Below are 23,894 nucleotides of genomic sequence, written 5' to 3' on the forward strand. Positions count from 1 at the left end.
AGTTGGAATCATGATCTCTCATTTGAAAGATATTACATATTACCACCAAACTAAGTATTTATTGCAGTTAAAAGGAGTCAAGGTGGGTGGTCAATCATTATAATATTAGGTTGGTATTCATATGGTATCATTGAACTTACTACTCAATCTCATATCGACCAAAATTTTAGTGATTTCTTCTACCACAATTCCAATTATGCCAAGGTAATGAACATCAAAATATGGTGTTGTTGAAAACAAATGGATAGATACTACTTGATATCACTTTGGGTGTACTTGTGCTATGATAATCCTAATTTTTTTCGAAGAACCACAAATTATGCAACCAGCTCAAGAAAAATACTAGTATTTATTTGCTTCAAAGTCTCGGGCGAATCTAAATAATTTTTATTTTGTAAGGATTGGATTCTGAGAGTTACTAGGAATTTTGTACAGTTTTGTACGTAATACATTCTCGTAATACATTCAAGAAAGAAAGTACACACCAACGTAAATTTTCTTGACATTGGTAAATGCTCATTATCGTAATGTGCAAAACCAAATTTGACCAAATGAGACCATATGTACTTTGCCGAAAAACAAATAAATTGCGGAAAAGAATAAACATAAGCCATTGTAGAAACATACTTAAAGTCATCTGATTAAATAGAAAAGTATATAAAAGAAGTGTGATTACAACTCATACTATTTGCAACATTTTCTAATATTTTTTGAGGACTTCCGATTTTATTAAATTTCGTGAAAACCATTTTCTACACTAAGTTTTTTGTTGAAATTTTTTTCTACAAAAAGTGATTTTCTTTCACTTTGATCTGTTCTTTCTTGAGGTAAATGTTCTTGTAAAAACATTAAGTGTCATTTTTTCTACACTAAGTGGGACAAAATTACAAATCTTTTGTTGTTTGAGATAATCTCTAATGCAGATTCTACTTCTTATAATCTTGAATTCAATTTTCTCCAGCATCTCAACTATACTTCTTTACACTTCTTTATTGTTAAATATAACAATAACAATAAAAACCAATGTGAAAATAACTAAATGAACCAAAATACAATGAAGAAAATTATTACAAGAAATTAAGCACTCCCGTCATAGATTATAAAGTACCAATGTACCATCAAGTTTATGCTTGGATTTACAAATGGTTCAATTTATAGGAGAATTCACTTAAAAAACTTATTTGTTTTCCAAATTATCATGACATATTCATTTTTATCTCTTAAAAAATCCATGAATAAAGAAAATGAATATTAAATTGCAAGTCACATTAACTTTGTTCTATTATCAATGATTCAATAACAGTTTTGTTTTTCCTGTTTGGTGTAGTTTGCACTTTTCTTCTTTTTCTCCAATATATCTTCTGCTCGGATTATTACTCGCATATCACTACATATGCGAGTCGGAAAAAACAAATGGAAAGAAGAAATACAAAATAACAAAGTGAACATCTCCAATTTAGATATAGTAAAACCAAATATTAATGTAAGGGACACTTCAAAGCCGAATAACACATTACTTGATTAAACTAGACAAATATCATGTACAAAACTCATCTTAACAAGAAAAATCGCACTAAAACCACTAGTTCTTTTTTTGATGAATGTAAAACCACTAGTTCTTAAGCAGATGTATAAATCAAGAACATTAATTTGTTATTGTAGAAATCACCTAGGAGGGTAACCTGTTGGTGGGTAACCACCTGGTGGAGGATAACCTGCTGGTGGATAGCCGCTTGGTGGAGGATAACTTGCCGGTGCACCTGGTGGGGGATAACTTGCCGGTGGGGGATAACCTTGTGGTTGAGGAGGTGGTGGGTATGCTGACTGTTGTGGGGGAAGGCCAACCATGGGAGGATATGGTTGGTCAAGACGCGACATTTGTTGAACAGGAGGTACTGCCATTACTTGAGGTCCAAACACTCCATCTCTTTTGTCCATTTCAATCTTGTGTTGTGTCTGCAACACTCCATAACAACATTAACTAGTGTAACAGATCGAACCAACAAAAATGTACAAAATAAACAAGCTTCATGTTGTAGTAATACTAGAATGTACGGACCAAATTCACCGACCACATCTCGCAGATGCTGAACCGTACATCCAATGTCAGCTCATGTGGTTCATGTCCAATAATTAACTTCATAGGTATAGTTTCCCTGACATGTTATCTGGCTAATTTATTGTGGTCAGGTCAACACTTGGTTGCCCAAGTGGTTGTTAGTGTTGACATAAAGTTCAAAACCCAAGAGGTCATATCACATTTTCATGATGTATCAACGGCTTGTAACGACTAATAGTCGATTTCTCAAAAAAATAATATTGTGGTCAGTGTATATGGAAGATAGATTGCTCTGTTATATATATATATATAGGAAATGTGCACGTACCTGCATACAAGCACAAACCCTGTAAAACAGAAGTTCATTAGTAGAATGAGACGATATTAGAACATTAAAATCTATCGCAATTTGGCAGGGATGGGGAGAAAGGCATACGTGCAATAGACAAAATCAGCCAAACAATTTAAGATTTGAGATGCCTCCGAAAGCTCTTCACTTCCGACAATCATTGCAACAAGGGAAAATATGCAAGCAAGTTGTTGAAGGCAGAACATGAATCCCTGCAAGTTAAACAGATGTTGTAAGTCTTTCTGTTAATCCATAGAAAAAAAAATTTGACTGAACTAACTGAAGTCAAGATTATCTTCTTTTATGGATATAAAGTAGCCGAAAGGAATGCTTCAACAAGCCGCTATTTATTACAGAGTTCGTTATTCAAAAATCCATGGAAGTACTTCAAATTGTTTTCACTACAACAGCAAACCGAGCCTAAAGCTGACGTAATCTTTATGAGTTAAAAAACACCTTTGGGAATTAGGATGGGGTAAAAACCAAATATAGAAGAAACTCATAATAAACGATATCTATATATATATATAAGAGAGAGAAAGAGAGGGATATTACAATAATGCAATTATCGCATTGTGTCGTCTGTATATTAAACTGATCTTGCAACATAAACCGAGTAGATGCAACTGAATTTCCGAAGCAAAGGAAAACCTGAAGACAGAAATAGAGCAAAATATTCAAATAAAAAGAAGAAACAAGAAATCTAATATAAGATAATTACACATAAAGTATACATTATAGCCGCTAAATAATGTTTCCCTATAGAAGGAATTGAATATACTGCATTGCACAAAGATAATCACTTACAAGTCGAGATTATAAAATTTGAGACATCATACCTCAGTGCAAAGGCAAAACTCAGGGCATCGACTTTCTCCACATCTCCCACTACATGGAAGATAACCTGCACAACAAACATACCTGAAACAGAGAGAACAAACATCTCAAGTAAAACCCTAGTCTTTTATGTACAAGTAGATGCAAAAAAAAAATAGTTATGTACAATTATATTAAGAGAAGAGCCATTACCTTGACATGTCATTGTAAAGAGCACGCTTGCGGAGCAAGTACGATGCACATGGGCCACTGCAACAGAAGAATAAATGCAATAGATTACATAAGTGAGGAAATCAAGCCTCTTTTCCCCCATCACTGGAGTTGTGTGTGTGGGTGTGTGTCAACCAGAAGTCAGTCAAACTGTCAAAGAGCCATTTACTGTACCATTTACCAATCAAATAAATTAGGGTGCTCAGACACATACACTTTTTGATCCATTTCCACCATTTTTTTTACAGAAAGGGGGCTTTGGACTCTAGTTCGTGATCCTGAGTCATGCTTCATTGAAAATTTGGTATAGCTTTTTGATCAAATGAAAACCTTCAAGTTTCATCTGAATTTGCTATTAGGCAACTACATAGGATCTTGGTCTTACGTGGGCATCCAACTAGACTGACATCCCAGACAACTTCTCAATTATAATATTGATTTTCCTTATTAATTATTCATCCAAGTACCACCAGCATACACTACATACATCTTATTAACATGTATAGGGAGTATCCTACACTCAACTTCATAAATAATTGAAGCATGCGACCTAGTACAGGTGGATCACGTATATCCTGAGAGGAAGCATCCCCTTCCACCTGCCACTAATTCTATGGATCAAATCTGTACCAATCTCTCGTATCCATAATGTGATGGACGCTGAGAGATCTTATCTCATCGTCATTCTCACCTCCTTACATTATTCTTATTTTACTTAATTCTAAGTTGCCTAGTCCCAAAAACTTCAAATCCAAATTTCCAACATGTAACTTTTCAACAAACTTTTTCAATTGCTTTAGGATCAAGATTGATATGAGTATCTAGTTGGCATACCTCGCGTAATCCACAATGTTAAAAAAATAACATGTTCAAGTAATCCAGTTTGACTGACTACTATGATCACAATATAACATACTAAGAACTTCAAAATGGTCCAGTTTGTGCAAAATGATTAGATAATTCACCAAAACATTTCACCAACCAACCCTTCACAGGCTTTCAAAAAAAAAAAAACAACCCTTTCACATTTACTTAACCTAGAAGCACCAAAGCCGGCCCAGGCTCAACGCAACCAGAGCAGTTGCTTTGAATGCCAACGTTATTAGGGCCCCATAATTTGAGTCTTACAACCCATTATGGCCTAATTTTTTTTTTTTTTATAATTTAAATAAAACATGTACAAAATTCAAGTTTTAGTGATTAACAGTATGATTTGTGTGTAGCCGGTCAGAGATTATATCCCTTAAAGCAACTTTAGACTCCAATTATAACTCGAGCTTTGGTCACCCAAAACGCCTAAGCCAGCCCTAGGACCCAGCACTAAAATTGCTCAGCTCTACCAAGCCAATCCTAAATTTATCAACTCTTTCAGAATAAGTGGTGCTTTGAACTCCAAGTAAAACACAATTGAGTCATAATATTATAAACTTTTCATAAATCAAATGATAAAAACACCTCGTAATAGTTCTCACATAATGTAACCATAAACATTCTCCAATTCTGAAAAGAAGAACCCTAGATCTCCATTATAAAATAAGAATAAACCCTAAATAATCAATTAAGATAACAGAATTATCAAAAAAAATCATCAGATTTCAAATTTCATATAGAATCAACTTTAATTAGCAAGAGATCATAGTACTTACCACCAAAGCGCAAAGCAACAATCTGTAATTAAGCAATAAAAAATCCATTACACTTCCGATTAATGAAAAAAATAAACAAAATTGAAAAGAAAAATAAACTTCAACTTACAAGGAGTGTCAGCTTGAATAGTACTCATCAGATCAGTGTGCCAAAGATTCCTAAAATCTTGACGCATCTTCATCTTGTCGAGACTAGCTTGAGACGCCATGGCTGTAAAATCTCTACCTTACCACTCACTAGTACCAACTAGGTTTTAGAGTGAGAAACCAAGGGTTTTTAGAGAGAGAAGTGAGAGAATCTCTCTTTCTCTTTTCCGAGAATGAAGTCCCCGAATATTACTCTGATAAAAAAAAAAGACTCCGAATATTACGAAAAAGATAAATACGTCATATTATACCCCCGCTACTACGATGGGTGAATGAAACACCAGTTGTGTATGGGCTTTTGCCTTTTAGCTAGCCTCTAGGTAAAGAAGTTTCGTGCACCCACGTGAAGTGAGTGATAGCCTCTAGATAATTCACTTTTGGCCCCTTCAATTTTTTTAAAGCTCCACTCTAGTCTAGAGAGTTTAACTCTCACTATTATTCAGCCTTCCCATTTGACCCATTTTTCAATAGATTGGGAAGAGAGAAAACCAACTTTAAAAAAAGAAAAACCCTACGAAAGGGTGGAAATAAGGAATCGAAAATAGTCATTGACATTCTTTTGGTGAAAATTGGAGTCTTGCCCAAATAGCCGTGTATCTCGCGTGGAAATCAATGATTTATCTATTTTGTGTTAGTGAAAAGATATATAATATCTTGTGGAACAGTTTGTATAGTCTTTAGGGTGTATGAGTGTCTTAAGGACGCATTATGGTAATTGTAAATACATTTTAATTTTTACTAGACAAACCAAATGTTATATGATGGAAAATTGTCTATTGTACTCTTGTAATTTTGATATAAAAAAAAATCCACTGGCATCATTTAACCTCCTTTTCTTTTTGTTGTTGAAAGGGCATCATTTTACTTGCAACAAAAAAAGAAAGAAAGTTTCTTAACATTTTAAGGGTGTGGATTTGTTATAGTTATTTCTCTATGTTCGTTTTAATTAACCTTTTATTCTTTCACTCTCTTATATTTTACCTATTTGTCGTCACCATATTCTTTAATTCTCGATTTCAAAAGAACGCAACTACATGAGTCTATCTTGCGAAATTGGTGGCCGATAGAGAAAATAGGACGAGATAAATATAGTTTGAGAAAGAAAAAAATAATGAATAAAATAAAATTATGCAACCATCATAGAAGGGGAAAGAGATTAAAATTAGAGTAACTATGGGTCAAAATAACATAATTATTCATATTCCCTCTCCGACCCGTTCATATAAGTTTAAGTAATACCACAAAAGAATGATTCTGTCTAGTAAGGTTTAGGTTCGTACCCATTCTCATGTTTTTAGCTTTCTATTTTCACTACTTCACATTCTTTTTTAAGATGTGGTGGCACTACTAGTGGGCATTACATCAAAAATAATTTTCTTATATAATGGTGGTGGTTGAAGGTGATAGTGATGGCAAAACGTTTTGTCCATCATGACATTTTATGCTTTCAATTGGAGTATGACATCTTTCAAAAAATAATAAATAAATATAATTCCATCTGTGGTAAAATCTTTTGGATTCCCCAAGCGGTAGCACAACACATGTAAAAGCAAACTCTCTCTGAAGAGATTCTGTTGAACTCTCTCTCTCTCTCTCTTCTACTTATGGGTTCTGTTTGGTTATTAGTCTTCATCAAAGGGTTCTTCTTTTTCTTTGAATTTCATCTCTAACACTGAGATGTCAATCATGGCGAAAAATCAAACTGTGGGTTTTACTCTGAAAATTTTCTCTCTCTTATTTTTCTTGTTTCTGTGTTACCCATTGAATTGTTCATCCTATGGTGAACAGAATGTCTATAATTCCTTCACTGTTTCAAGTTTTAGTTACCCTGAATCCCAACTTAAGCCCTATGATTGGCGTTACATCAGAGGTCCGTACTCTTAATTATTTGTTCCTTTAGTTCATATGCTCCATTTACTTGATTTTGATCTTTTTTTCGAAGGAATAGTGTTTTTAATTCTTTCAACAAAAAAAAAAAACAGTGTTTTTAATTCATGGGTTGTTTAGAATTCTTCTAATTCATTTATGAAATATTTTAGGTTTGTTAAAGGATTTTTGGTGTTTAGAATAATGGGTTTTGATGAAAATCTATTTTTTTTTTTAATGAATCGTTGGGGGTTAGAGTTCAATTAGTTTTTCTATTCATCTTAATCTTTGTTTTGTCTTAGGTATTTTATAGAGTATTCTATTGTATAATAATGAATCATGGTTGAAATGAAACCTTGTTTTAAGGAATTTATAACATTGACCAAGTCAAGTTGCTGGGTTTTATCAATATCTTATAGCTCTTTATGGTGAGCAAGATCCTTTTTGAAGTTTGCTAGAGTCAATTGGGGTTTTTAGTGTGGTTCCTTTCAATTTTGTTTGAATAATGCTAGAGCTGTTTTGAGGATTAGTGTAGTCCTTTCGAGTTGGATTTTGGGTTGCGGTGCCGGTGAGTATCATATAATCTATTGAGGAAGTTATTGGATTAACTAAATAAAGTTGTTGGTGAGCTCAAACTTTTACATTTCGTACGGTAATCGAGAATGGGTTGTGTTGTTTTTACAGTATTCGGTGGGTTGAAGTTTCAAGATTGTTATTGATACATAAGTAGCAAGAATTTATGATTCGTTGATGATTCATACTCATTTACTACTTATGTTGTCAATATATGCAGTTGATTTACCACCTTGGTTTTCCTCACTCTCCTTGAGCATATCGTCAAATGTGGACACTGTGAGTAAGCTTTCTTAACATCTTCAAATCATTACTTGTTGACGCTGTTTTCTATTTCACGTATCTTTGTCACCCGATTGTATGCAAGCTTTTAGTAGTTGTAGAAGAAAATGTCAAAGTACAACCATTTCATATACTTCTATGTTTCTGAATCTTGTTTCCGTATCTCAATCTTTCGTTCGTGATTTGTATTATGTGCTCTTTTTGCAGGACAATAACAACATAAGCAAGCTTCCGAAAAGTAAATTGCCAATGATATGTTTCCGAGACGGAAGTCCTCCTGTTCCAGATGTTTTGACCACTTCTTTAGATAATCTAGGTAAAAGACTGCATTTATGCCTAATTTTATACACCAGCGTCAGTCATCATAAAAATTATTCTTGCAGTTTCTTGATTGCGGTTTCTAGATCATTGAAAGTTTACATGTCTTGTCTTCTAATGTTATAAAGAAAGTTTGGTAAATGTATCTATAGTTGTAAGGATTTTAATTAAGACAACTATTTTGTTTCAACCAAGCTCTTCTTCGCATTGTTATTGGTCTCTTCATTATAATATAATTTGTAATCGATATACATCAGTCTCTCTGTTTCTTCATTGTGATTGAATCATGTGATGAAGGGCTGCAACCTAGAGAGACGCTTATGTTGTTGCAGTGTCAAGTCCTCTCACCAACGATTCCATTGGAAGGATAAGAAGTCTTGAAAAAGTGGAGCAATGCTATCTTTTGCTGAAAAATATAGTGCTTTCTTTGACCAATGAGCAGGTGTGAACAGGCTCTTAATAGCACTCTGAGTTTATAATAAACCTGAGGTAGTTTGTAGATCACGGGTATAGGCATTCGGGTCATAATTTTTTTTCCCTTCCTTTGTTTTCTAATGCAGATATCTCCAGGAGTCTTATATGTTGGGCTATTCAATGGCATTGGACCTATAAGAACGCAATCGAAGATGGTAGGTATAAGCTTGGACAAATAATAGTATTTATGTTCACGGTATTCTTCCTCGTTTTGGTTTCTAGTTTTATGCACACCTTCACTCCTCCTAGCTAGATAAGAAAAGGATTTTTTTTGTTCACTAAATTTAAATAGGTTCTTTGATTTATTGCCACGTTGTTACTTGTAAGTCGGAGTCTATATGTTAGTTCTTTGGGAATTCAATAATTTTTTGAAAATAAATTCTTGGCAATGATGCAGATTTCTCGAGGAACAAAATATTCATTCAGTGCTAATGTAACTGTAGAAGGATGCACAACCTCAACAATGTGGGGCCCAAAATGCAATCAGCCAATCTACTCACTTTCTTGTGTTCAATCTAGTGGTTACAAGAACCCGAAAAATATTTCAGATGTTGTGATGTACAATGTTATTACTTGCAGAAATGCTTACAATAATTCATGCCATGGTTATAATGAGTCAAAAGTCTACGCTTTGGAAGTATTAGGGACGACACAACAGTTAGTTATTACAGCCAAAAACACAGACGATTTTAATGGAATTCTGACGTTATATGCTAGTTATGGTGCAATTCCTTCGGTCACTTGGCATGATTATTCTAGTCAAATAAGTAAAGACCCTCTGGTTATCCCATTACCTAAAATTGGTCGTTGGTATATAGCTATTGTGCCCATTAATCAGACAGAAGTACATGGATCATTTGATGGAAGTAGAAGAAATATCGATCTTTGTGTTTCCTTGGATTGGCAAGTGCTCGAGTGTCTTGCTGGAAGGGCTGGAGCCAACTGTACCTCGCAAACTTATAATCTGCAGGTGAGCTCATTGCTTATTAGTATTTATAGAGGTAGATTATATTGACTATGCTATTATTTGATTTCTACGGGACCAACGATACCATCAGACTTTTTGAAGGGTGAACGGACTCAATTTAAGTTATCAATTCTGATATCAAATTTAATGTTTTTATTTTCTACGGATCTCCAGATGCAAAAAAATTCTTAGTTTTAATTTCCATGCTTTCATGTCCAATCGGGATGCTTTCTTCTTTTAGGAGTCCATTTTCCTTGTCATTGTGGGTTTTTTTTCCTTTTGATCTTGTTACATTCATTCTTTGCTCTCAACCTTGTTTGAAAAAATTTTGCCTTCTGAAGAATAAAATACATAGACTACGCTTAGAAGCTAAGAATGATATTTTGCAGGCAGTTCTGAGGGAAAATCCGTCTGTTCCTTTTGAGTCTTACTATTTACCAATTACCGACAAGATATCCGTGGGAACTCCGAATTTCCTTTTGGAGTCTCTTTTAAGCAACTCGTGCTCTGAGGACGAATTTGGGTGGACTTACTTTCTTCTGGACATTCCTCATGGTGTGGCTGGAGGAAATATACACATCCAGTTAAAATCAAATACAAAAATAAATTACGAAATTTATTCCAGATTTGGAGGATTTCCATCCCTTGATACATGGGATTACTATTATGCAAACAGCACGACTAATAGCAATGGGTCCATGTTTTTTCAACTATATGATTCAAGTGACAAGAAGGTCGGCTTTAATATATTAAATGCTAGAGAAGGTGCTTGGAGCTTTGGAATAAGGCATCAGGTTCCTACAACAATTCATTCTAATGGTCCTACTACTATGTCGATATTTCTCGAGAGATGCCCAAACCAATGCTCTAATCATGGGAAATGCAAATCTGTCGTAGATGCAAGTGGGTTAACCTTATACAGGTAATGTCTATCTTCTTTTTTTCTCGTCGAAAGCCTATTGATATATTATGAATTTCCAATTCTAATGTACTTGAAGTTAAATTTTTTTTTAATCTTTTATGGTGAAACCATTCAAACTTGTTCTCAAAACTAACCCATTTTGATAAAATTGAAATTTTTATCCATCTAGACCCCATCATGCGATGAACATAAATAAGATCTATACCATCTAAACTGTAGTTGGAACTGTCGAGATGAGCTAACTTTATCATTTGGAGTTGTTAACCCTTAGTAATTTACTCTTCTCACGTGTTAACCTTTTATGCCAGCTTCTGCTTCTGCAATGATGGAAAACACGGGGGCTATGATTGCAGTATCGAACTTGTCTCACATACAGGTGAATGTCTTAAAACCCTTGAGCAGGAATTTTTGCGCACCAAATCACGAAAAATTCGCCATTCTAGAATATCCTGTGCCATGCCTTAAGTTTCAATCAGTTTTCACAGGGTTAAAAGTATCAAAGTAATGTGTTTTAGTTCGGGTTATGAACTTATGAGTTGTTTTCTTGATTTCTTACTGATACGTGTACAAAACTATATACCCACACCCACGTCTTGATAGTGCTGGATATCAAATTAAGTTAATCCTACTTGTCTGGTGGCATTAAGACATACAGTTATCTATTTGCTCTAAATTTTGTATCTAATTCTTGCTGTGCTTAACTATTGTAGGATATGTAGGACGTGCAATTACTCTTATTGCATCAAATGCAGCAGCCATACTGCCAGCGTATTGGGCCCTCAGGCAAAAGGTAAAATCTAAGAAGCTTGCCAGAGATTAGAAACTTTTGACATGAAGCTGCAATTGGTTGAAGTTTTAATGTCTTGTTTTTTACTTTTTGTTTCATTTAGTCGTTACAATCCTGATTGATTGCTTGTTTATCCGTCTGTTTCTTTTCGTTCTGCAAAAGATTCTCAAGCTTGAGCTTCAATCTCTGTTTTTTTTTTTTCTCTTATACAAATTACAAATATAATTTTTGGCATGGTATTTGAACGCGTGTGAATCTCTTGGTTGGGAACTCTGAACTTGGAATTCTTAACGTCAAGAGTATTATTAACATTTCGAACTAGGGATAGTTCGAATTCTTTGTATTGTTTGCTTTCTTATACTAAAAGGTAAATGTAGCAATTACCACACTTCTTATGCAACGATCATTACTCTGTGCAGGCATTTGCAGAATGTGTATTCTATGCAAGTAGTGGAATTTCAAGTGCATTATATCATGCATGTGATGTTGGTATCTGGTGTGCTCTCCCCTTTGGAGTTTTACAGGTAATAGTGGTAATTTCTGGATAATTCTCGTTGACCTACGCAACACGGACACTGGTATAGGTTTCAGTATGTGAGGTGTCAAGTACCACCAGTGAAAAAACCCAAAACGACAATGTATATATACATAATATATGTATGTGGTACTCTTAGTTATCATAAACTGTTATTTTACGAACCTTTGTGATAGAGATGAATGGAAGCAACTGTTTAAGGCATATGGGAGACGTCAAAAGAAGGATTGCCAGACCCAAATTCTGATTTGGCGTGTCTTGCATGAATGACCCACTTAGAACCTTGAATAATGCGGGCCTGATCCACATGTCTTTGTGGAGATTCTACTAGTTTCTAAGTATTAGGATGGTTAAGTCATAAGTGTCTTTAATGTCTTTTAGTGTCTCTTTAATGTCTTTAATGTCATCTAGTGTCTCTTTAATGTCTTTTATGTCCTAGGAGTTTAGAAGCTTAAAAGTCTAGAAGTATGGGATATTAAGGGTCAGTTTTAGGCTATATATAAGGTTTGTATTCTGCTGTTTGAGGAGAGACAGAGAGTATTCCAGCAGCTAGTTAAGCTTTATGTGTTTGTGTGATGCAAATACCCCAAAGGTGTGATGCCTAAGGGCTCTAGGAGTGATTCCTAGTTTGTACTGGTGTGATACTAGTGCGTTATTTCTTATATCTATAATATAATCAAGCTATTTTCTTCCTTATTTCCAACTTCCCATTTCTGTCCTACATCATTTTGGTATCCGAGCGAGGTTACATGATGGCAACTAGATCCGGACTTAGGAGAAGATTAACTGAGAATGAACGAGACGATATCATTTTTGAAATTACAGAACGACTCAAAGACGTGCAAAACAGACTAGCTAAGATGGAAACTCGAAGACACCATCTTGCTAAACATCCTGAAACTGCAAAAGGAGATGAGCAAGCCGGAAGTAATGAAGAGAAAGCTCTAGAAAATGAAACTTTATTGGATTATGGAATCTATGAGTATAATGACCTAGAGGAGGAAGAACATAGTTCCCATGTATCTGTTGTTGGACTCGTTACCACATCTCTAACAGTGGAAAACGAAGAAACTAAAGACATTGTTGATCATCAAAGTGTTTCTATCGAGGTGGATTCCCATCAAGGATATTGGATTAATTGGAAGGGGCACCCACATACTGACTATACAAGGATTAGATATGATGAGTTCAAAGTACTTGACGAAGACCTTTATGCATTTAACTCGCCAGAGTCGAGCTTTCTCAAACCCGGGAGAATTGATAGAGATGATGAGTCCAAAGTACTTGACCAGGACCTTGATGAGAAATTTTATGCATTTAACTCGTCGGGGTCGAGTTTTCTCAAGCCCGGGAGAATTGATAGAGATGAATGGAAGCAACTGTTTAAGGCATATGGGAGACGTCAAAAGAAGGATTGCCAGACCCAAATTCTGATTTGGCGTGTCTTGCATGAATGGCCCACTTAGAACCTTGAATAATGCGGGCCTGATCCACATGTCTTTGTGGAGATTCTACTAGTTTCTAAGTATTAGGATGGTTAAGTGTCTTTAATGTCTTTTAGTGTCTCTTTAATGTCTTTAATGTCATCTAGTGTCTCTTTAATGTCTTTTATGTCCTAGGAGTTTAGAAGCTTAAAAGTCTAGAAGTATGGGATATTAAGGGTCAGTTTTAGGCTATATATAAGGTTTGTATTCTGCTGTTTGAGGAGAGACAGAGAGTATTCCAGCAGCTAGTTAAGCTTTATGTGTTTGTGTGATGCAAATACCCCAAAGGTGTGAAGCCTAAGGGCTCTAGGAGTGATTCCTAGTTTGTACTGGTGTGATACTAGTGCGTTATTTCTTATATCTATAATATAATCAAGCTATTTTCTTCCTTATTTCCAACTTCCCATTTCTGTCCTACATCACTTTTTTTACTTTGGATCAAACTTCATTACATTGTGAGCAAAAGACTTGTGAGTAGTATTTGATGGTAAAAAAACAACTATATACAAATACACGCAATATATACTTGGTCACGAAAACCTCACTATAGACTCGCTAAGGTGATATTTTTTTGTTCTCATTGTCTGAGTCTGAATCGTCTGACTCAAATGGACCAATTCAACCCAATCAACCATTCATACGAATCAGACATCACAGGTTAGATAAAAACAAACATGCTGAAATATGACTCGAAACAATTCAGTCCTTTAGAAAAAAAAAACATTACTTATTACCTAAACTGACTTTGATTATCTGAAAATATACTACAAATATGTACTGTGGCCCTTGCTATGGTTTTTGTTCTATAAAACTTGAAATGTTGGAGGTTAAGAGCAACTGCAAATATTATCTTCAGTTTTTGGTGTTTCGTTTTAGATCAAATCAAAACTGACCATTTACTCTTGATCTCATTCTCATTATCAGTTTATGGACTTTTGGCTTTCTTTCATGGCGGTAGTGAGTACTTTTGTCTATCTAGTGACTATTAATGAAGATACAAAAAGGTTCATTCATACCACTGTATCGATTCTTACTGCTCTCATGGCTGCAAGTGGACCAACGAGGTAGTTAAAACTTGAAGACTTAATACGACCCGAACTTTCAAATCCTTGTAATACATATAAAAAACCTTAAACTTGTAATTAACGTTGCAGGCCGAGCAATATAATTCTTGTTATATCAGTTGGTGCTCTAGGTCTTCTTATCGGATGGATGATTGAATACTTCACAACAATTAAGTCACGTTGTTGTTCAACATCGTTATGTTTTAACCTTCTTGGGAGGTAATGCCTTTTGTTCATCTCTTGATTATTGTTTAATATTCTGGTTAATCTTGTTTTATACCGTGTAAAAATGTTTTTATTTTCTTCTTTTAGTTGCAGAAGACAGGATATTGAAGCATGGTTGCTTAACACAGTAAAGAAATTACAAAGTCGTTTTCGATGGGTTTTTGTTCTAATAGGTTTTGTTGCATTATCCGTTGGTGGAGTAAGTTGGGAGCTAGAAACCATTGAAACTTACTGGCTTTGGCACAGGTATGACGGAGTCAATATTAGCATTATCTCGCATTGTCCGGGCCTTAGTCACTTTTCCTTGTAAGCCAGTTTCAAGGAGAGTTTGCGCCAACTTGCTATAACATGGTATCATAGCTAGTGTTTCGGGGATCGGTCGGGACTTCGTAACCTTAGTCCTGTGGAGGGGGATTGCCGAGTGACTCCAACCCTGGCGGTGAGCGGAAGTCGTAGCACTATCCCATATCCCCCGGGCATTAGAACTTACGAAGTAGACAAGTCTTGGGCAGTCTTCTCCTTGCAAGTTAGTTTTCAAGTAGAGTTGGGTCCAAGAGGATAACATAATAGCATTATTCCACAGTCCTTTCCTTGACAGTCGGGTTTCAAGAAGAGTTAGACCTACTAGGATCTAAAATGGTATCAAAGCTAGTGATTTAGGGATGGGTCGGTCTGTCGGGACTTCGTAACTATCATTCTACTCTCTCTCTCTCTCTCTCTCTCTCTTTCTGAACTCCACCAACTTATTCATTCATTTGTATGAAATTTGTGAGTTTGCAGTATCTGGCATGCACTTATATACACAACTTCATTCTTATTCCTCTGCTCAAAAGTTCCAACACCAACTACAAACAATGAAGATCAAGTAAGCAGAGCTCAAGTTTACCAGTTAACAAGGCAAAATTCATTCCAAAGGGATTAAAGAACATCAGAAGAAAAAAGTAATAGTTCGATGTTCTTCAAAGTGAAACAAATTGTGATTATACAAACTTGGGTTATATAGTTTTTAGATTATACAAACTTGGTTAGAAACTTAGAACTAATATAAGTTATCAAAGTTCTGATTTTAGAGTGAAATTACTTGTAGAGTTTGAATTTGAGACTATACCCATTAAAAAAGTACTTACTATAATCCATTATCTTAACAATGTTTTGCTTCTCTACTCCCAACTCCCTTATCTCTCAACCTATATAAACCACCAAAGTTAAAAGCATTCCTTTTGGTAAGAGGTAATTATCACAAAGTATAAACGAGAAGATAGATATATAGAAAAAGAACTCGCGAAATTCCATTATTGGAGCTCCAGCGACAACTGGACCTCCCCCTCATCCCTGCTAAAAAACGAAAAAAAAGGAAATAGTTATTCTGTAAAGTTCTACCCAATTTTGCTCGATCTCTAAAAAATTCACCCGAATTTTGATTTATGTTACTTTCCATTGGTTTGAGAAAACTTCGACTCAAAGATCCTGACTTCAAACCTTTTTTTATGAGAGTTTTATTTATAAACACGTAAGCGTGATGCAACTTTGTTCCACTCGTAGTTACAACCAAGAAGGTTGTGTCGCGTCCATGGGCACTTAAAGTTAAACGACCGGCACAAATCTCAGTGACCTGAATACCTATACAATAAGTTTTTTAGCGTAGCTAGTTGGCACTGGATGCTAATTTAACCCTGCTTCCTTGAAACTGATACAAGGTGCACTTAGTTGTAAACAGTCAGATATAAATTTCAGTAAATTCTGAGAGGAATTATATTGTTACATGTTTACTATCTTCATTAGTTTCATCGACTTTTATCTGCTGCGATATTCGTTGATCTTCTTCTGAATTACGCTCTGGAAAATTGCCGCAGCCCTGCACTCCGTCACAGAGTAAAACTCGCCTCTTACTTTAACACCGTGGAACACTTGTCTCAGCTTCCCTCTCAAGCACAAGTGTAAGTCTTTCCCTTATAAGCCTAGTCTAACCTTGACTAGATAGGTTATCTCTAAAACCAAGTATGCTCCAAGAGAGTTAAGCTCCAAAAATGCGCAAGAAAATTACAAAGAACTTAAGCTTTATTGACATGAACGCAAAGGTTGTACGGGCACAATTCCCAAGTCACTCCACTCTATAGCTTGCTTGAATCCTCACTAGTAAAGTTCAGTCTAGTACTTCGACACCGTGACAACTCGCTCTGGCCCCGGACTGGACAATCAGAGGGTACTCGGACTTGGCCTTACCCAGCTGGATTTGAACAACATGGACTCAGACCAGTCCAAGGTCTATGGGGCGAGGGGCGGGCCTACGACAAATTTCAGAGGGCCGATAGACCCGGAGTTATCCAAATCTTCCAATTCAAGATTTTTTTCTATACTGTTTAGATCTAAATTAATTAGGTAAGTTCCCTGCTTTTATCATAAACGTCCTAAATAGGTATTATATAAACGAACCCTAGTTCTTATTTAATCATTAATAAAGATTTACAAACTTTTTTTTTTTTGATACACTCGAGATTCTTTTTTGATTAGTCACTTGTCAAATTATCATGCCAGAGTTTCAGTCAAACAAGGAAAAAAGAACAGAGGTGATTTATATATATGCTACTTTTAATTAAGAAAACTCCCTACTCTCTCTCTGTCTCTAGATGAGTCAGACTGATGTGATGAGTATGTTTTGATTTTTTAGGTCAAGAAGAATGGTGGAGAAGTGAGGCTTAAAAAGAAGACTTCAAGTTTGTTAGAACATACAATAAGGAATAAAGAAGATGACAATGAGCATTACTATGGTTACTCATCTTGCAGTAGTAGCGAAAAAGAAAACGATTTTCGTACGTATTGACATACGATTCTATGCGTAATAGATTTTTTGTAATCCTTCCGAAGTATTTCAATACTGAGCTTATCTCGTAGTAGAATTCAATATCGTATGGTGTAGTTCACGTAACACTCTTGCTTTTCTATGCACAAAAGCCCTATGTGCATCTATGTAGCAATGAGTCGGGCCGAGAATCTCGGTCGAGAAGCCAATCCCGGACATGTTTGTCTTTCGAGCACATCCATCTTTTGATGTGCATGTTGTAACATTACTGCCATGAAACATCATTATATATCATATAACATGGATTTTAGAGGTATGCACAACTATTAGCATACAATCCCAATGATCATGTGTTATACTTATCCTTTGATTTCTTGAAGTCTTTTTTGAGTTTCCTCTCTATCTGGCAGCAAGCAATATAGATTGCCATAAGCATAGCAAGCCAAGAATCCGATTTACAAAACCATGTTTATCCTCTGTAAATCGAACAAGTTCTACGAAGTACAAAGACACCTCGGAGCATGACACTCAGAAGTCCAATTTGGTAAGGATTTCAAAAGGAGAAGCTTATATTCTAACACCTTAAATTGTCATTCTTCATATATTATATATATTGATGTTTGAATGTTTAGCAGAAGGTGAACTTGACAAAACTAGGGAATGATTCACTGCGGAGATATATGAAACACTATAATCTCGTGAGTCTCTCGTTACATTTTCGGCCTTATAATTTAATTATTTTTTATCGAAATTGCAATGGAATTCTTATCAAATATCTAAATTGAAGTGATGCAACCACCTTATGAAGCTGCAACCTTTAAAGTTTGCATCACTCAGGGGACACTTTATATGCCTTAGGAGACCTACCAAAAGAGACAAGTCAAGACGTTTCAAGTATATACAAAAGAAGCTTAACCAAACCGTTCCTATACACAACACAAAGGAGGCGTCTTTCAGTCAAACCAGACCCCGGACGAGTCTTTTCTTAAAGGAAGGGGAGGTTGATATAGTCACCTTATGTTTGTATGAGCTTGATAAGCCAAATTGGCTGGGAGACCCATAAAGGGTGTTACAATTAGAGATTTATAGAATTGTTTAATGTGCATTTTGAATTTAAGTTCGTGCATATTATATAGGTCTCAAGCCTGAAAGACATTGCACCTTATGGTTGTTTTTTAGGTGCCTCCTAATCCTAATCCATCCAAAGACCAAATTGTTGAGATAGTCCAACATCACTTCTTAATGCAGGTCTCTCTCTCTCTCTCTCAATATATGTATCTCACACTCAAATGTGTATGTAGAATAACTTATGGTTGAGAGTTTTTTTCCTGTTTTTTTTTTTTTTTTTAATTGTAGGTGGTGGATGAAAATGAAGTGATCATGGAGTTCATTAATAAAATTAAGAAAAGTGTTCACATGGATGATTAGTATGAGTGTGCATTGTCCTCAACAAAAAAAAAAAGTATGAGTGTGCATTTTTTGGAGAGGCAAATGCCCAATTCTTATGCAAACACCAAAGTCTTTCAATTTTATAAGTAGTAGCATCCTTTTTTTGTTGAAATAACCAAGTAGTAGCATTTTTTTTGTTGAAAGAAGTAGTAGAATCCTAAAAAAGCTATTTCATTTTTTTGATATAATCTTTTACTATGGTATCCGTATCAATCAAATTTGCTATATTTTGGATATCTTAATTTTTTGACATTTTACTTATTTTCTTTTGTTTCATTTTTTCTTAAGTCAGTTATTTTACTTCTTAAAATGACATAATTATTTGTTTTTAAATAGGTTATTTTATTTTTAATAACGATTATAATTTAAATTTTAGGAAGGACTTCTAGACAATATCTTTTATTAAAAAAAAATGTTTGTTCTAGTCAGCATTTTTACCTTTTGTTTTATTATATTATATAGATGTCGTTCTTATGTACGTTAACTCAAGTTTGAAGTTATACCCGTTTATAATGGTTCATACCACATTAAAAATCAATGAACGGGTTTGTCGTCTTGATGGGCTGAATAAAACCCATTTTTTTAGACTTCAAAACAAGTCTGAAAATTGCAAGTCCGAAACCTAAAAGAAACCCTCTAAAAATGTGTCAAATGACAAGTGGAAAATGTCAAATACACTCACCATTTTTGTTATATGCACTCACATCTTCTTTGACTTGAACAAGAATTACTGTTCATGGGAGTGTAAATAACAAAGTTGGTGAGTTGGATTTAAAATTTCCCGTGACAAGTTTGGTCATCTCTTAAACATTCTTATTTGTGAAGTTGTAAGACGGCCCCCTAAGGTGTCGTTTGGCAACTAGAAGTGTTAGTACTTTTGCTTTTATAGAAGTTCTTTTGCTTGAAAAAAGTTAAAAATCATCTTAAGTAAATTTGGCAAAAATGTGACTTGTAAGTAAAAAAGTTATTTTGGTAATGTAATTTACGTTTTATTTTCTTTTTCTAATAACTATACTTGATTTAAATTAAACTAGGTTTCCGCCGCGTCCTATGGACGCCGCAGATCCCTGTTGCTAATGCCGTAACCATCTGAAATTAGAAGTATAGTTATTAGAAAAAGATTAGAAAGTTTACATATCTGATAATTTCTAATACTACAAATGAGGGTCAAAAGTTAGTAGTGGTTTCAAAAAGTTACAAATTAATTGTTGACACTAATATCATTACCTTTTGAGTCGATTTACATAAAAAACAAAAAATTTATACCAGCCGTCGGATGTGATCTTTATGAAAATCCTAATAAAAATGGACGGCCAGACTTATACTTCATGTAACCGACGAAACTGTTTTTTTTTTTTTGGAAGCCACAGGAGTCGATTTCCATTCATAAGTGATAAAATCACATTGATTACATGGATCAAATTGTTATTTCTCTCTTCCAACTTCATGAGAATAAGAAAGAAATTGGACTAGACTCTTACGAAGAAAGATAGAAAAAAAATGAAAGGATCCTAAAGATCACAAATGAAAAGACCCTAAAGGTCAACAAACAACTGATAATACAAAAAAAGAAAATACTAATCAAACATCTCCGTCACATTCGCCGGAAACTGCCACCATTGCCGGAAAACTGCCGTCATAACCGGAAAAGCCACCGTCATCTCCGAGGGATGTTGTATATGCCGTCCGAGGAGGAAAATACTAAATTTTTGGAATCAGACTTCAAAATATCTCTTGAATTCTTTGATCCTGTTCTAAATCTAACCCCAAACACAATCTTCTAAAGATCATCTTCATCTTCATCTTCGTTCAACACTGATGCAAAAATCGATTATCTTTTACTGGATCTAATCTTTGATGGAGAGTTGTCGATTTGGAATTTATTTCTATTGAATCATGAAGTTTAAAGTGAATATTAACTGAGAAAATGTATAAAAACGGAAGACCAGGGATAGATTTTGGAGTCGTTTTGAGGAATTGAAGGGATAAAATCAAAGTTTCAAACAAAAACCGCCAATAACTGCTCCGGGAGAGGAATTAGGAGGTTGCGCCACCAACCCCTAAAATCCCTCCGCTGCAGAGCAAATCCCTCTTGACTCAGTGAAACTGGCACCGAGGGAGCTGTTTTATTATAATAGATAAAGTAATAAAAACGTTTCCCTTTCCACCTAAAGTCACCCTTAAATTTGCCTTGACGGAGGCGCCATTAACACTTTCAGGGAGTGTCTTTAAAACTTTCCAAATAAGAACTGTTGGGGAGTTTCTTCTTCTACTCTCTTCTTCCTTCACTCAAAATCCTAAGGTTTGGAAAAACCCTAGGTCGACTTCTCAGTAATCGGTCTCTCTCTCTCTTCGCTGTTCTAACACACGCTCTTCCCCTCTGCTGTTAACAGTTGAAAACTAGGTATTCACTTTCTCTTCTTCACCCAAATTTTGCTATTTTATGATTCTAATGTTCAAAATCTTGCTGTTTTGTACTGTTTTTGTCATGTTCTGAGTTAAATCTATTTGTTTTAAGAGCTCAATATAAAATATGAATTAATATTTTTGATAAGTTTGAAACATAGATAAGTGATATAATTGATGCACACAACCTGTTTGTTGTAATGTTTGGGAGGAATCGAAATTTGAAATGTGATAGATAAACCCACATTAAGCTTTTAATCCAGGATAACTCGGAGCAGGCAAAATTCATATAAACAAGGTGATAAGAATTGTTCAAAAAATGGAGTTTTTTTTATCTAATTTGGATTTTCTTGTTCTTGGGTATTTGTATGAAAAAACTTAAAATAACAATACCCATAAAGAATAAACTTGCTACTAAAAACATAATTTTCCAGATTAACTTATCATTTAATAACTCATGAGTACTTGGGGTCTTGCTCCAGTGCGAGGGCATCCACTCCGAAAACCTAAGGTCATAGCATTCGTACTCGATGGAGTTGACGTCCATCAGTTATGAGCATATTTCATCCTTATGAGGTCTGCGTCCCAATTGATGTATGATGTATAATCTTGTCTATTGTACTCGTCTGATCCAGTTGTTTCAAAAAAATTACTTCTCACTTAATAACTCATGATGTTTGTTTCATTTCAGGCTCCTAAAAACATAGTATAATTTATTGAAATGTTCGTGATTATTACTTGATTCAGTTGAGGAAGACATTCTCTCCATTCTTTCCACAAAACCCATCATGTTTATGAATAGGGCCAACTTCAACAAATTGAAAGAATTGATATCTCAAAGATCATATATTTTTCAAGAAGAACTCACTTTTAGGTACTTACAAAAGTGCAACTATGTAGACGTGAAGATGAAGTGGAAGAAGGATTCCTTTTACGATTCGATTGAGACGGTCAACGCATCTCAAGAACTCAAACCATTGATCTCTCTCAAGAATTGCATCGTAGGTGAACTCGAAGGTTGCATTCCGATTTCAAATGTTTCAAAGAGAGCACTCGAATTAGGGGTTCCTGTCAAAGTTGCTAAGTTTCTCAGGCAATATCCTTCAGTATTTGAAGAATTTACTGGTCCATTATATAATCTACCTTGGTTTAGATTGACCCCTGAAGCAGTATCTCTTGATCGGGAAGAACGATCTGTTTACGAAAATCAGCAATCAGATATTATCAAAAGGTTAAAGAAGCTCATCCTTATGACCAAGGAAAAACAACTACCATTGAAGATAATTCAGGGAGTTCAATGGTATCTAGGGTTGCCTGAAGATTTCTTGCAAAACCCGGAAAAGTATCTTGATTCTTCTTTCAAATTTGTCGAACTGGAAGAAGGTCTTCGTGGTCTGAGAGTTAGTACTGAGGAGAAGACATTGTCGCTTCTTCAGAAAAATACTATGGAAAGAGGTTTATATTTGGAAGGCTCGTCGATGCCACTTGGTTTTCCCTTATTTCCTTCGAAGGGTCTTAGGTTGAAGAGAAAGATATCAAACTGGTTAGAAGAGTTTCAGAGACTCCCATATGTATCGCCGTATGAGGATTCATCACATTTGAATCCAAATACCGATGTTTCGGAGAAAAGGGTAGTTGGTGTTCTTCACGAGTTGCTTAGTCTCTTCGTCGATCACTCTGCCGAGAGAAAGAAGCTTCTTTGCCTTCGAACATATCTAGGTTTGCCTCAGAAGTTTCATAGGGCATTCGATCGTCATCCTGACATTTTCTATCGTTCATTGATGAACAAGACATGTACTGTGATACTGAAAGAAGCTTATAGTGATGAAGCATCAATGGAAATCCATCCAATCTTGAAGGTGAGAATGAAGTACATTACGTTGATGAAGAAATCGCGGAATATTCTCAAAATGAGACGACAAAAGGGGAAATCAAGTGATGTTCATAAAGTTAGTACAGACTCTGAGTTTGAAACAAACATTACAGGTCCGATTTGTACATGATAATTTGAAGGTTTTACAGAAACCTTGTACTATCTTGTACATGATTATTTATATTCATATATTACCCCAGATATATGATGCCATGACAGCAGGCCTTGATATTGTTGTAGTTGAATATTTTGCTCTGTTATCTTATCTTAATCGGTCAAATGTAGCAACGTATGTTATATACAAGTGTTTCTTTATCATTTTAAAATGTTGTCAGAAATGAAAAATACAAAATGGGGGTTATTGACAGCATTCCATCGACATGTAAAAAGCTCCATTGATGGACAAGGGTGACCCTGAGGACAAGTTATTAAGCCAATTCTTGCCAATCTGTATTTGCCATAGCTTCTTTTTAGCTCTCGTTGAAAAAGTTATCAGCAGATGAAGTCCAACGATGGCGTTGGCGTTCTTCTAGTTTTGTATTAATCCGAAAAACCTCCGTCGTGAATTGAAGTGCTTCTCCTCACATTAGAGGAGGGAATTACACACACACACATCTATAT

The 23,894-nt window shown here is 35.1% G+C and overlaps 4 protein-coding genes across 7 annotated transcripts; 3 read left to right on the top strand and 1 right to left on the bottom strand.

Annotated features, from left to right (window-relative positions):
• Positions 1-1,500: 1,500 nt before the first annotated feature.
• LOC147534320 (uncharacterized) lies at positions 1,501-5,434 on the bottom strand. The gene is made up of 8 exons (XM_086647858.1): positions 5,211-5,434; positions 5,102-5,123; positions 3,438-3,494; positions 3,248-3,329; positions 2,964-3,059; positions 2,496-2,620; positions 2,388-2,406; positions 1,501-1,956 (listed from the first exon to the last, which is right to left on the bottom strand). The coding sequence occupies exons 1-8, from the start codon at positions 5,308-5,310 to the stop codon at positions 1,666-1,668; spliced, it is 792 nt and encodes a 263-aa protein (XP_086503984.1). The 5' UTR covers positions 5,311-5,434; the 3' UTR covers positions 1,501-1,665.
• A 1,222-nt stretch (positions 5,435-6,656) lies between these two features.
• On the top strand, positions 6,657-15,893 carry LOC147534321 (uncharacterized). Of its 4 annotated transcripts, none has more exons than XM_086647582.1 (15): positions 6,719-6,952; positions 7,037-7,118; positions 7,908-7,966; positions 8,177-8,285; positions 8,620-8,729; positions 8,848-8,916; positions 9,159-9,731; positions 10,118-10,650; positions 10,959-11,026; positions 11,361-11,440; positions 11,857-11,961; positions 14,381-14,520; positions 14,611-14,739; positions 14,833-14,991; positions 15,526-15,893. In XM_086647582.1, the coding sequence occupies exons 1-15, from the start codon at positions 6,926-6,928 to the stop codon at positions 15,665-15,667; spliced, it is 2,385 nt and encodes a 794-aa protein (XP_086503708.1). In that variant the 5' UTR covers positions 6,719-6,925; the 3' UTR covers positions 15,668-15,893. The 4 variants fall into 4 exon arrangements, with proteins under 4 accessions (XP_086503707.1, XP_086503708.1, XP_086503709.1 ...); XM_086647583.1 differs by having other exon boundaries at positions 6,781-6,952; positions 7,037-7,804; XM_086647581.1 differs by having other exon boundaries at positions 6,657-7,118.
• Positions 15,894-17,150: 1,257 nt separating this feature from the next.
• Positions 17,151-19,228, top strand: LOC147534322 (uncharacterized). Its single transcript, XM_086645486.1, has 6 exons — positions 17,151-17,312; positions 17,414-17,555; positions 17,956-18,089; positions 18,181-18,243; positions 18,725-18,793; positions 18,902-19,228. The coding sequence occupies exons 1-6, from the start codon at positions 17,274-17,276 to the stop codon at positions 18,971-18,973; spliced, it is 519 nt and encodes a 172-aa protein (XP_086501612.1). The 5' UTR covers positions 17,151-17,273; the 3' UTR covers positions 18,974-19,228.
• A 1,982-nt stretch (positions 19,229-21,210) lies between these two features.
• Positions 21,211-23,599, top strand: WTF9 (Ubiquitin carboxyl-terminal hydrolase family protein). Its single transcript, XM_086647609.1, has 2 exons — positions 21,211-21,398; positions 22,092-23,599. The coding sequence occupies exon 2, from the start codon at positions 22,189-22,191 to the stop codon at positions 23,401-23,403; it is 1,215 nt and encodes a 404-aa protein (XP_086503735.1). The 5' UTR covers positions 21,211-21,398; positions 22,092-22,188; the 3' UTR covers positions 23,404-23,599.
• The last annotated feature ends 295 nt before the right edge of the window (positions 23,600-23,894 follow it).

Source organism: Eschscholzia californica, unplaced genomic scaffold (assembly GCF_041429995.1).
Source record: "Eschscholzia californica isolate CP2 unplaced genomic scaffold, dmEscCali1.0.p SCAF_6, whole genome shotgun sequence".
NCBI classification, from domain to species: Eukaryota; Viridiplantae; Streptophyta; class Magnoliopsida; order Ranunculales; family Papaveraceae; genus Eschscholzia; species Eschscholzia californica.

Bases quoted from the DNA above. Each gene is read 5' to 3' on its own strand.
- LOC147534320 (XM_086647858.1), bottom strand. From the start codon at position 5,310: ATGGCGTCTCAAGCTAGTCTCGACAAGATGAAGATGCGTCAAGATTTT. The intron at 3,330-3,437 runs GTAATGGCTCTT...TCTCTGTTTCAG, and splicing joins CTTTACAATGACATGTCAAG to GTATGTTTGTTGTGCAGGTT. The intron at 2,621-2,963 runs GTAATATCCCTC...TTTAACTTGCAG, and splicing joins AATGCGATAATTGCATTATT to GGATTCATGTTCTGCCTTCA.
- WTF9 (XM_086647609.1), top strand. From the start codon at position 22,189: ATGTTTATGAATAGGGCCAACTTCAACAAATTGAAAGAATTGATATCT.
- LOC147534321 (XM_086647581.1), top strand. From the start codon at position 6,926: ATGTCAATCATGGCGAAAAATCAAACTGTGGGTTTTACTCTGAAAATT. The intron at 8,730-8,847 runs GTGTGAACAGGC...TTTCTAATGCAG, and splicing joins TTTCTTTGACCAATGAGCAG to ATATCTCCAGGAGTCTTATA. The intron at 11,962-14,380 runs GTAATAGTGGTA...TCTCATTATCAG, and splicing joins TCCCCTTTGGAGTTTTACAG to TTTATGGACTTTTGGCTTTC.
- LOC147534322 (XM_086645486.1), top strand. From the start codon at position 17,274: ATGCCAGAGTTTCAGTCAAACAAGGAAAAAAGAACAGAG. The intron at 17,556-17,955 runs GTACGTATTGAC...TCTATCTGGCAG, and splicing joins CGAAAAAGAAAACGATTTTC to CAAGCAATATAGATTGCCAT. The intron at 18,244-18,724 runs GTGAGTCTCTCG...GTTGTTTTTTAG, and splicing joins ATATGAAACACTATAATCTC to GTGCCTCCTAATCCTAATCC.